This window comes from Hibiscus syriacus, unplaced genomic scaffold, assembly GCF_006381635.1.
Source record: "Hibiscus syriacus cultivar Baekdansim isolate YM2019G1 unplaced genomic scaffold, ASM638163v2 tig00109906_pilon, whole genome shotgun sequence".
Classification (NCBI taxonomy): Eukaryota; Viridiplantae; Streptophyta; class Magnoliopsida; order Malvales; family Malvaceae; genus Hibiscus; species Hibiscus syriacus.
In genome coordinates, this window is record NW_024062524.1 from 297,030 (window position 1) to 310,689 (window position 13,660).

Sequence of the window (13,660 nt, forward strand, 5' to 3'; positions counted from 1 at the left end):
CGTGAGATGGTAGCATCGTTGCAGAATGAGGTTCATACTCTACGCAACGAGGTAAGTTTAAGATTTTTCATACTCGTAATTCATTCGGTTGCTGCCAATACTGCTAAACTGTTTTTGTTAGTATTTGTTTTTGGTTTTGTTTTTGGTTTTGTTTTTGTTTTTGTCTTTTGGTTGAAGTAATGCAATCCATTCAAGTTTCAATTTGCAGAAGAAGAATAGTTTACTTTCGTAACACGAAAATGACTATCGCAACGCGGAAATGGCTATCGCAATGCGAAATGAAAATCGCAACGACAAAATCGCAATGCGAAATGAAATCGCAACGACAAAATCGCAATGCGAAATGAAATCGCAACGACAAAATCGCAACGCGAAATGAAAATCGTAATGCGATTTGTGTTTCGCGTTGCGATTTTGTCGTTGCGATTTCATTTCGCATTGCGATTTTGTCGTTGCGATTTCATTTCGCATTGCGATAGCCATTTCCGCGTTGCGATAGTCATTTCGCGTTGCGATTTTAAGTTTCGTGTTGCGAAAGTAAACTATTCTTCTTCTGGAATGTTTATATATGTTGTCCTTTTAAATGTTTATATAAGTGCTTACTTCTGGAATGTTATCTGAGCATTTTGTGAACTATGATAGAATAATGATTTGGGTGAATACAATGCTAGTTTGAAACATATTTGTCTTTGTTTAATATCATGTCTGTTTATTTACTGATTTATGTATTAATTTTTTTTAGCGGCCCGATAAGGTGGATGCTTTACGTCGGGTTTTCCTTGCACGACGGAGTTCACGCATCAGACGGTGTGGACGTGCTATTACGTCTCCGTTCACCCCAATGGTGCGAAGACTCCGCAAGAAGAAGCCCGACTCACCGGTCATCCCTCAAGAGTCCCCTCCAATCGTTCAAGAGGCCCCTATTCTCCCTCAAGATTCCCCCCCCACCGTTCAAGAGGCCACTGTCATCGTTGAAGAGGTCCCTCCCACCATTCCAGAGCCCGATTCACATGGGGTAATATCGAAGTATTGAGAAACCCCCACCGGTTCCGGACATGATGGATGAGAGTTGGCTCTCGTATGAGTTACCGGCTAGTACCCTTCCGGTATCTGAAGTGGAGAGGAGACAACTACCGGAAACAATTGTGGATAATACCCTTTGGGCTAAGACCGCAGTTGATTTTTATCTACATGAGCGGAGCCAAGGGTGTTACACTGACATCAGCAAACTCAACGATGAAATGTTTTTGTTGCTTGATCGGTCTTGGTGGGGTGTGCTATTAGGGGTTGAAGACAGTGGCTATTTGGATGGGGAGGTAAGACTATATTTGTCTTATATATGATTTTGATTAATTTGTTTAAAAATTAATGTAATTCACTAATATATGTATTTTTTTGTAAAACAGCATATCGATGCGTGGGTGTCACGTCTACTAATAATAAGGAAGCTTAGGAAAATAAAAAAAATTCGCTATATACAATAATGCCGACGGCTTTTCACGCAGTTCACTTGAAGAATCAACGAGATGAATCATTTTTGTTGGGCAATGGACAAGCTAAACTTTATCCTGCATGGTGGGAGGTCGATAAGGTTAGTGTTTATTTTTTAATTTTTTTTAAAGGTGTTCATAAATAAGTGCGCAAATAAATGAATTATTACTTATGATCGCAGGTGTTTATCCCTATTTTGGAACGTCGTCACTGGCTTCTCGTCCAACTTCAGCTCCTATCCCTGAAGATAATAGTGTATGACAGCATGATCAATTACATATCACTGTCTGATTTGAGAGATATTTTCAAGGGATGGAGCTCTCATTTGGCTAAATTCTTGGATGGGATTAAGTATTGGAGTCATTCTGGACACAAGAAGCCAAAGAAGTTCAATGTCACAGTTGTCAGAGACGAGACCGCGCCACAGCAATCGCCGGGAGCCATAGGGGATTGTGGTCCTCTCGTATGCCTTTGCTTGGCGCGTTTGACGACGGGAAGCACAGAGTTTTTACCTCCCACCGATAGAGATAGAGCTGCAGTAGGCTTGTGGTTTCGGCATTATATGGCTAGAGCAATATATTCGAGACGCTGCCTACCTGCATCCGCGTTATGAAAGTGTCCATTGTTAATTGGTAAGTCAAATGCAAGTTTTGTTAACATATATACTCCTTTTGGTTTGAAAATGTTTGGTTAAGTACCTAGAATTCAATAATAATTGTTAAAAGTTTATGCATGTTAATCCTCGTTGCCTTTTTCATTTCGCATTGCGATTCTATCGTTGCGATTTGCATTTCGCATTGCGATGGTCAAATGATTGCCTTTCGCAACGCGATTCTGACTTTCGCAACGAGATAATACAGAATCGCAATGCGAGTTTCAAAGTTCGCAACAGGTTTTAGTTTCGCAAGCCAAATTTTTAGTGTATATATATACGCAGCAGCAACAACTCATAACCTAAATCCCTAAATCGCAACTCATTCCATCTCCATCTATCACTCTCTCCGGCGACATTCGTTCCAATATCCAACGACATCCTTCCCCATCCGGCAACAGGTCTTAGTTTCACATCTCGTTTGTTTAGTTACAACCATGAAATCATCTAATGTTGATCATGTTTGGATAGATTTGTGTTTTGGAGGGTCATGGGAGAATGTTCATGGTGTTTTACAATATATGCCTTTACCCATGAATCTTCAACTAAAACTGTCATTAAAGAAGTTAACTTATGAAACCCTAATGTTACGTGTTTCAAAGAAATTGAATTTAGAGCCCCTAAGTGGATTTAGGCTATCTTATCAGAGAAATGGTAAAGTTTATTTGTTAACCGACAATGAAGATGTTGAACGATTTATTGCTTACATTAATGTTTCAAGTGATGATGTTACATTGTATGTTGTTGAACCTAGAAGTAGTATTGTTTGGCCAGTAGCGGGTAGTAATCAACTAAGTGGGTCAAAAAACCCACAGCCTTTCTCTAATCCAAATCCAAATCAACTTTCAGCACCAAATTCCAGTTTTTGTATTGACCAATTAGATGATGATGAGCCAAGAGAAAAAATTGTGAGTACTAGTCAGTATTCGAAATTTGATCTTGGTCAATACCCGGACTTTGATATTGGTCAATACACGGATTTTGATGATGTTTCAGAAGAAGAAACAGACCCTGCGTGTAATGATTTTGATATTGGTCAATACCCGAATTTTGATGATGAAACACCCGTTGCCGAGGAAGATGTTGTTGATGATAATGAGGAGGAAGTTACGACTGTGAATGAACATGTTGAACATCCATTCTGTAATTCATATAATCCTGAAGAAGAAAAAGAAGAAGAAAAAGTCCCCGAAGAAAAGAAAATGCCACGGGAGTATAACTGGAATATGCCAGAATTACTTCAGTTACCGAAAGAATAGTTGGCAAAGAAAGCAGTTGATTGTTACACAAAAGTTATTCGTATCAAGAAAGATGATTGTTTTGATACAAAGGAAGACTTGAAGATAGCTTTGTATACGAAATGTGTGGAAGATGGCTATCAACTAAAAGTTAACAAATCAAGCAAAGATCGTTTCGAAACAAGGTGTACGATTGACAAAAACTGTACGTGGCGTATGATTGCAAAGAGGATAAAAGATTGCGCAATGTTTCAAGTTAGGACTTTTATTGATAAACATACATGTTCAAGAACCCAAGTTTTTCCTCACCATAGACAGGCAAACAAAAAGGTGTTGGGTGGTTTTCTGGCTGAGTTAATGTTTTTGAATGGCAGGGTATATCGGGGACATGAAATTATGACTGACATGAATGCTCGGTTCAAGATTAGTATATCATATTCTCAAGCTTGGAGAGCCAAATGTTATGCATTGGAATTATTGAGGGGGTCGCCAGAAGCATCGTTTGCCCAACTGCCAGCTTATTGTCACAATTTAAAGCTGAAAAATCCTGGTTCGGTAACTCATATCAAAACAGATAGAGATGGACGCTTTGAGTTGCTGTTTATCGCCATTGGTGCTGCGGTTAGTAAATCAATATAATTCTGTTGACTCATTTCTGTTAGTTACATGCATTTAACATTTAAATGATTATATTTCTTGTGTATATTATTTTGTAGATTCGTTCGTTTATTACTTGCATGCGCCCAGTTATTATAGTTGACGGAGCACATTTGAAAGGTCGATACCTTGGAGTAAACTTATTAGCAGTAGCCATGGATGCTAACAATGGGATATTGCCAATAGCTTACGGGGTTGGCAAATCTGAAACCTCTGATTCATGGACATGGTTTATGGGGCATCTTAGGGATTGCATAGGTCCTATTAGCAATCTGACAATCATATCTGATAGGGCAAACTCAATTGACAACGCTGTTAGAAGGTGTTTCCCAGATGCTTTTCATGGACTTTGTGGTGTTCATTTGTATAGAAATCTAAAATCAAGGTCTGCTGGTATAAAAAAGCACAAATGGACATACTGGAAGGCTGTAAAGGCTTATCGGGAAGTGGATTTCAATAAGCATATAAACTGTTTAAGACGTGTTTTGCCTCAGTGTGCTCAAACACTAGAAGATGTCGGGTTTGAAAGATGGTCAAGAGTACATCAACTTGGAGCAAGATATGGTTTCATAACGTCTAATAGTGCATAATCAATTAACGCTCTAAGTCGTCATTCCCGGAAATTACCCATTATTATGTTAATGGAGTTTTTTCGAGCCTCTATTCAACAGTGGTACTACATGAAAAGAAACCATGCAGGTATTATTTCTTTGAATTCGTAACTTATCATATATTTTACTAAGTATTATTTATTTAAATTTACAGGAACATTGGAACATCGTGTTACACCATGGACTGAAAAAAAGATAACGAAACGTGTTGTGAAGTCAACGTCATGGAGAGTTGAACCATGTTCAAACACTTTGTTTGAAGTACTGGATAATAACTTAAATGGGCTTGTCGATCTAAATGCAAGGACGTGTAGTTGTATGAAATGGCAAACATCTGGTTATCCATGTGGCCATGTTATAAAAGTTGCTCTTCATCTAAACCAAGATGATTCAAGCACATACGCTATGGATTGCTACACTACAGAAGTATATCGACAGACTTATACCGAGATTGTCTACCCTATTTCACATCCTTCTGAGTGGGACATACCAGATGACTTATAAACAGTTTTGCCACCAGCCATGGACAGAAGGCTACCTGGCCGACCAAAAAGTCACGATCGTATACCGTCTAAGGGTGAAGAGAAGAAGAGATCGACATGTAGTCGGTGCAAGGAAAGTGGTCATACAAGGTTGACATGTGGATCACCAGTGCCATCACAATCATCTTTTCCTCTACCAAAATATGGATCATCATCAAAATTCAAAGCTCATATGGTGTCAAGAAAAAGGTAATCAAAATCGCAATCATCTTTAAAATCCCAATCACAACTGGCTTCACCTTTTGGGACTGTTAACTTAGGTGATTTTTAAATGCAAACGTTGTATTATGTAGATTTTATGTGTGAACTTTTAACATTTTCAGTTAGGCATGTATTAGTAACTTGAGTTTGAAAATTGCTATGATCTGTTCCAGTTGTTATCACTTAATAGGCAATCATCTTAATGTCCATCGCAACGCGGAAATTATTATCGCAATGCGAAATGAAAATCGCAACGAGAGAATCGCAATGCGAAATGAAAATCGAAACGCTAATTTCGCAATGCGAAATGAAAATCGCAACGAGGGAATCGCAACGCGAATTTAATTTCGCGTTGCGATTTTCATTTTCGCGTTGCGATTCTCTCGTTGCGATTTTCATTTCGCATTGCGATAGTACTTTTTGCCTTCAACATAATGCAGATTGAAATCAACAAAATCAACCATTACATTTCAATCAATTAAACAAACACAAATAAGAATTATGTTAACATCAATTAAACAAATCAACTTTTACAAATCACCTTTTACAAATCAATTAAACAATCAAAAAATAAGCAATAATTATTAGAGAAAATAACACTTCTACTATTGAATCAACTTTTACAGCCATACATCATTTTCACGCAGCTCACTTCTGAGATTAACCTGCATAAACCAAACATTTGCTCAAACAACACTTTCTACACATCTAAAACCTACAAACAGCAAATTATTGAATTCTAGGTACTTAACCAAACATTTTCAAACCACAAGCCTATAAACATACCAATTGTTTATGGACATTTTTATAACGCGGATGCAGGTAGGCAGCGTCTCGTATATATCGATCTAGCCATATAATGTCGAAACCACAAGCCTACTGCAGCTCTATCTATATCGGTGGGAGGTAGATACTTTATACTTCCTGTGATCAAACGGTCCAACGCCAAGCATACGAGAGGACCACAATCCCCTCTGGGTCCTTTCGTTTGTTGTGGTGCGGTCTCGTCTCTGCTAACTGTAATATTGAGCTTCTTTGGCTTCTTGTTTCCAGAACGAGTCCAATAATTTATCGCATCCAAGTATTTAGCCAAATAAGAGCTCCATCCCTTAATAATATCTCTTAAATCAGCCAATGATATGTAATTTATCATGCTGTCATATACTATTGCCTTAAGGGATGGGATCTGAAGCTCGACGAGAAGCCAATGGTTACGTTCCAAAATAGGGATAAACACCTGCAATCATAAGTAATAATTCATTCATTTGCGCACTTATTTATGAATACCTTTAAACTCAATCTAAAATAAACACTAACCTTATCGACCTCCCACCATGCAGGATAAAGTTTAGCTTGTCCATTGCCCAACGCAAATGATTCATCTCGTTGATTCTTCAAGTGAACGACGTTAAAAGACGTCGGCATAATTGTATACCGTGTATTTCTTTTATTTTCCTTAAGTTTCCTAATTATTAGAAGACGTGACACCCACGCATCGATATGCTGTTTTACAAAAAAAGACATATATTAGTAACTTACATAATTTACAAAAAAAATAATCAAATGAAAATATAAGAAAATATAAGACTTACCCCTCCATCGAAATAGCCATTGTCTTCGACCCCTAATAATACGCCCCACCAAGACCGATCAAGCAACAAATAGATATCATCATTGAGCTTGCATATGTCAGTGAAACACCCCTGGCTTCGCTCATGTAGATAAAAATCAACTGCGATCTTAGCCCAAAGGGTGTTATCCAGAATTGTGCCCGGTAGTTGTTTCCTCTCCTCTTCAGATACCGGTATGGTACTGGCCGGTAACTCATACGAGAGCCAACTTGAATACATCATGTCCGGCACGTCAGAGGGTTTCTCAAGAATCCTACATATGACGCCATGTGAATCGGACTCTTGAATGGTGGGAGGGACCTCTTCAACGATGACAGTGGCCTCTTGAACGGTGGGAGGGGACTCTCGAGGAATGATAGGGGCCTCTTCAATGATAGGAGTGGACTCTTGAGGGATGATAGGCGAGTCGGGCTTCTTCTTGCGGTGTCTTCGCACTATTGGGGTATACGGAGACTTAATAGCACGTGCACGCCGTCTGATGCGTGAACTCTGTCGTGCAAGAAAAACCCGACGTAAAGCATCCACCTTATCGGTCCGCTAAATAAAAATACAAATATCAGTAAATAAACAGACATGATATTTAAACAGTGAAAACAAAGATAAATATATTTCAAACTTTCAACCAAAAGACAAAACAAAGACAAATACTAACTTCACAGTGTTAAAGTAAAAAGTTTAGCAGTTTTGGCAGCAACCGAATAAATTTACTAAGCAATCTAAGTGAAATGGTTAATTTAAGTGAAATTACGAGTAAATTTATCATCAAGTTAAATATGGAAAATCTTAAACTTACCTCGTTGCGTAGAGTATGAACCTCATTCTGCAACGATACTACCATCTCACGTAGAGCGGCAACCTCACCACGTAAAGTAGACACCTCCACACGCCATGCACCATCGTTATCGCGTAGAGTACCGATCTCCTCACGCAAGGCATTGACCTCATCACGTAACTCCCTTGACTCATCCCGTGGAGGTGGAGAACAGGGAGATAGAAGTCGTGGCATCTTTGTCGGTCGCCTATCATGAGGTGATGGTGGAGAAGAGACTCGATGATGTGACGGGATAGGTGATGGCTCTCGTTGTAGAGGTGTATAGTCGGGTCGATCAGGTGATGGCTCTGGGTGAGGTGATGGCTCTCGAAGTGGAGGAAGTGGAGGCTGCTCATCATTCGTGCCATCAAAAAAACGCTGACTAGCTTGCCACCAATCAGTGGCAAGCTCAGCCTCCGTGGGTGTCAGTCTCATTAATGGAGTGTTGGACTCCTAAAAATATAAAAACTAAAACAAAGTTAAACGTCTACTATTAATAACTTGTTTATATATGATAGTATTTGTGTTAACTTACATTATTTATTGTCGCATATGGTATTAAGTCTTCCCAATCCAACATACGTTTCCTCTTCCAGGAAATAGCCCTAGGAATATCATCTGAGGATTTTAATGCATATGTCCGCATGCTGGGGAAAGCCTCGAATATCCAAATCTACAAACAATATAATAACAAACATTAGTAATTGTTAAATAATTAATTATAATTTTGAAAACATTATATAGAAATTCTTACCTTAAAGGCCCAAACAAAGCCTGACAAAGTGTATTTCGACCCATCGCCCCGCAAACTTTTGCGGTCATCAAAGGCAGACGACAACTTAGTCCAGGTAGCTTTCCATATATACGAACCCCACGGAAACAGATTCCATGCATTTAGGTCCTCTACCAATAATATTAGCTCCTGAGGAATAGGTTGTCTGGCCTCTCTGCCTAAAAAGCCGGCATACAAAAGTAGTAGAAGGCATACTCGGACAACATCGACGTCATTCATCCGAGTAAAACCATCTTTCTTATTAAACAATTTCTTCATGTCGTCGACGTGTAAGTTCGGCTTCTCTATTGACTCATCAAGAAAACCCTGGATAACCATGATGGGCGGGTGATATGACGAGTGTACCGGCCTACATAATTGTGTCCGAATCGTAGACCAGTGATTAAGCAGAACTCCTTCCGCCCAAAACAAGTATACGCCGGTGGAAAATAAAACCATATCTCTTCCTCACCACGTTGTATACTGTCGGGTAGATCGCTAGTCATGGTCTGAAGCCACAAATGGGTCAAACTAGCATCTCCACCCGGATGTTGTACTCTCAGCCATGGCCCGAAGCAGGTTTCTTCAAACAATTTTCTTTGTGCAGGTGAAAGCTTCGAAGCAATTGTAGTGGCTAAGCTAACTTTATTCATTAATGTCAATGAAGCCGAAAAAAATTTCTACAAAAAAACAATAAACATACCAAGTTAGATATACCAAAAATTACACTGTCAAGATATACCAAAAACAAAACAATAAACATAAATAGTAGTTTATTCTTGAAACTAAAATTTGCAACACTGTTTTTGTCTTTTGGTTGAAATGAAAATCGCAACGAGATAATGAGAATCGCAACGCGGAAATGACTATCGCAACGAGAGAATCGCAACGCGAAATGACTATCGCGACCAGACAATCGCAACGCGAAATGAAAATCGCAACCGCGAAATGAAAATCGCAACGCGAAATGAAAATCGCAATGCGATTTTGGTTTCGCGTTGCGATAGTTATTTCCGCGTTGCGATTTTCATTCTCGAAACTATTCTTCTTCTGCATTACTTCAACCAAAAGACAAAGCAAAGACAAATACTAACTTCACAGGCTAAACAATTTAGCAGTATTGGCAGCAATCGAATGAATTTAATAAGAAATCTAAGTGAAATGGTTAATCTATTATTGAAATTACCAGTAAACTTATCATCAATCTCAATATGAAAAACCTAAAATAATGCAAAAATTTCAACAAAAAAAAACTAACCCTCGGAGGTTGATTTTCCATTTCTGAATGATTGTGAGGGATTTTTGAGTGTGAATGGTTGTGAGGGATTTCGCCGGCGATGGGGACGGAAATCTTCGGAGATGGGGACGGATTTCGCCGTAGAGAGTGAGAGATGGAGATGGGACTGAGTGTTGTGTTTTTGGGTTTGAGGTTATGAGTTGCGATTACTGTGGACGGTTCAGTTTCGAGTTATTAAGAAAAAATTCGTGTTTGGAATTTGGAAAAAAAAATACGCGTTGTTACGAATGGCGCTATGTAAATCGCGTTGCGAAAGCCAGAATCGTGTTGCGAAAGTCAGTATCTCGTTGCGATTTTGTATTATCGCATTGCGATAGTAAGTATCGCATTGCGATTTTCCCAATTCGCGTTGCGATTTACTTATTCGCATTGCGAATTGGGAAAATCGCAACGACACTGTATACCATCGCAACGCGATTTCCAACTATCGCAACGCGATTTCCAACTATCGCAACGCGAAATGCAACGCGAATTTGCGATAATGGAGATCGCGTTGCGAATTAGCGATCGCATTGCGATTTTGTTGGTCATTTTGGCAAATCCGGAAAAAGTTGGTTAAAATCGTATATTATATGGGATTTTTGGTCACTGAGGTTATTTTCTCATTATTTTATCAATGAGTTGAATATTAAAGATTAAATCAAAAATAATTTATTATAATCGACTCATAAAATATATATCGATCATAATATACTAATATCAATAAAAGGATAACATTAATAATTTTTTTGAATTTTTTTAGTTAAAAATATTTTTAATAATTATAATAAATTCAACCAATGCTTTAAAATAGTAATAAACTTAACCATTCATTAGAACTTTGTTGTTTATTATTATTAACCTGGAAAAGTAGTTGAAGGGCAAGGCAGAGACCATTGGCAGTAAAGTTAATGTTATTCGTAAAATAAAATAGTGACATAAAATATCTAAAATGATAAATATATGTAATAATTAGTAATTTATGAGTCCCAGCTATGCAAATTGTACATCCCAATAATAAACCATATTGGATTTTCACAATAAGGTAGCTAATTTAGAATATATGGTAACAAATGTATAATACAATTGTATATTTAAGTATTATTTTGTTTTTAGAAATGGAATATTCATTATCTAGAAATTTTTATTTTTTTAATAATAACAATTGAATTTCATTTATAAAATTAATGAAATGAATCAGAATTATAACGTACTTAAACATAGAAAGAAAAGTGGTGCAATAGTCACCCAAAAATTCATAAAAAATAAAAATATTAAACTCAAATATACACAAAAAATTGAAATCTTTCTTACTTCTAAAAGTAATTTTCTTTTATGTGCAATTTAATCCATCGACTTTATATTTTATTCAATTTGATTATTTAACTGTAACTTTTTACAAATCTTTCTTCTCATCAATTCATTGATTTCTTTATAATTCAATCAATATTTATCTTCAAAATCACTTTTTATTCTATTTATTGACATATTTTCCAAAAAGACATTTCAACCTTAAAGCTACGTTTGGCACCGTTAGACCATCGCCAAACAAAGAAATATTGTTTTCTCTGTCGTTCCCGTTTTCCCATTGTTGTGATCTTCGTCTGACCATTGAAATGTCAAGGATAAAAACCAGGGTTTGGATTTGGATCAAATTTACCAAAGATGGTTGCAATTTCCACTCATTACCGTTTCACCGTTACTTTACAGCAGAATCCTCAGTCCTGGCCAACCTGCTCCGCAGTATCTATAGGCACAAGGATCGAATTAGCTACCAATAGTCTTGGCATGAACATAAACCACCTTCAAACCGATGAAAACGAATTCGATCTCTAACAATAACCACCCTGATCAACAATTTGGAAACCATTTTTATCCAACTGTGGCAATCATGGCAAACTCGGAGGTTTTTCGATATCATAATTTCTGTTCCAGGACTTGTTTTTAGGATTCCGTAGGCCAGTGCCAACCTCTCACTATGGTGATTCAAATTTCCTTCTTTTTCCTCTTCAGAGATATCCATTAAAACCAACTCCGTTTCAGGAAGAAACCCTTTCGACTTTGTCCGTCGTATCAGCCCCTCTAAAACTTTGTATAGTCCCTCCGTTTCAGGGTGAGATCTATCACCGGCCTTGAACCGGTGAATGACTCCTCCCAACTCGATCCAACTCTTACCTCTACTTTTCCGAATCCCCTTTTTCTTCATCATATCTCTGACTCCTTCGGCGCTTTCCCATCTCTTCATCGAGCAGTACATATTTGACAGCAAGACACAATCACCACTCTTAAGACGTGATATATTCGCAATGGCAACTTCACCAAGCTCTGGTTTTCGATAAGTTCTGCAAGCACTTAAAAGTAACCTCCAAATAACAACATCTGGCTCCATAGGCATTGCTTCAATAATGGCATAAGCCTCTTCTAGCTGGCCAGCTCGACCGAAGAGGTCAACCATCGCCCCGTAATGCTCAATTTGTGGCTGAACCGAATAGTGACTACTCATCAAATTAAAATATGTCTGACCCTCTTCAACTAAACCAGAGTGACTGCATGCAGTTAAGATTCCGATAAAAGTAATCGAATCAGGTAAAATATTTTCATCCTCCATCTTTGAGAACACCGCAATTGCATCGAAAGGAAGGCCATGAGTTGCAAGCCCATTAATCATTGCATTCCAAACAGACACATCACTTCGATCTGCACTATTAAAAACTTCCTTTGCAGTTTGAATTCTACCACACTTCGAGTACATGTCTATTAATGCCGAACTCAGTATGGCATTCAGTTCAATTTCTTTCTTGGTCATCAGACGATGCACCCACAGAGCATGATTAACAGCTCCAAGTCGTGCACACACCGTCATAACCGAAGCAAAAGTAAACTTATCCGGTTCCAGATTTGAGCCAAGCATCTCACAAAATAAGCTTAAAGCCTCTTCGAAGCGTGCATTTTTAACATATCCTCCGATCATTAAGTTCCAAGTCATCAAATCCCGAACAGGCATTTTTAGGAAGAACTTCTTAGCGAAACCATGTTCCCCAAGTCTCATTAGATGTTCAATTACTAAGTTTGCAACGACCACATTAAAATCGGATCGAAAAACTTGATCGAGAAGTTTCCGAGCTAAACAAGGCAATCACATTGCAAATAAGTACTCATCAAAGTAGCTACAAGAGATGGATAAGTCCCATACCCTAGTTTAAAGATTCTTGTGTGGATTGCACTTGCAGTCTTATAATCTGAGGAGACCTTGCAGGCTTCAAGAACATTACACACTGTACGATGATCTGGAAAATGGTATTTTGCAACATTAAAACATACCAATGGGGCTTCAGATACAAATCACAAAAATGGTAACTTTTACCTTGAATTATAAAACCGAATTCAACTTTTAGTAATTCAAATTCATAATTCAAGTGTTTTATAACATGCTGGGGGTTCTTCAAACTGCTTTAACATTCAAATCAATAGACAGCAAAAGAGCGAAAACGAGAATGAAAGATATATATAAAAAAGATATCAATTGAAAGAAATAAGTAGAAAGAAAATCTAATGGGTACCTCTAGAATCATGGAGGAAATCATAAGCTGATGAAGATGGAGTGTGAGAATGGGTCGATCTGATTACAGCGGATGTGGTTTGTTGAGTCAGCTTCTTCACTCCATTTCGCTGCATATTTCGTTCTTCTTTTCCCCCTTTCGTTTGGACTGAGCTTTGCTAGAAAATAATGAAATCGGATGGATTATTTTGGAAATGTTGAGCCCAGTACTTAGGATTT

The 13,660-nt window shown here is 38.0% G+C and overlaps 1 protein-coding gene across 1 annotated transcript; it reads right to left on the reverse strand.

Moving 5' to 3' along the window:
• Positions 1-11,392: 11,392 nt before the first annotated feature.
• Positions 11,393-13,592, reverse strand: LOC120210076 (pentatricopeptide repeat-containing protein At5g50990-like). Its single transcript, XM_039208893.1, is given in 3 exon segments — positions 11,393-13,017; positions 13,020-13,169; positions 13,443-13,592. Coding segments are annotated over 3 exon segments (1,629 nt in total). The 5' UTR covers positions 13,558-13,592; the 3' UTR covers positions 11,393-11,653.
• Positions 13,593-13,660: the final 68 nt, after the last annotated feature.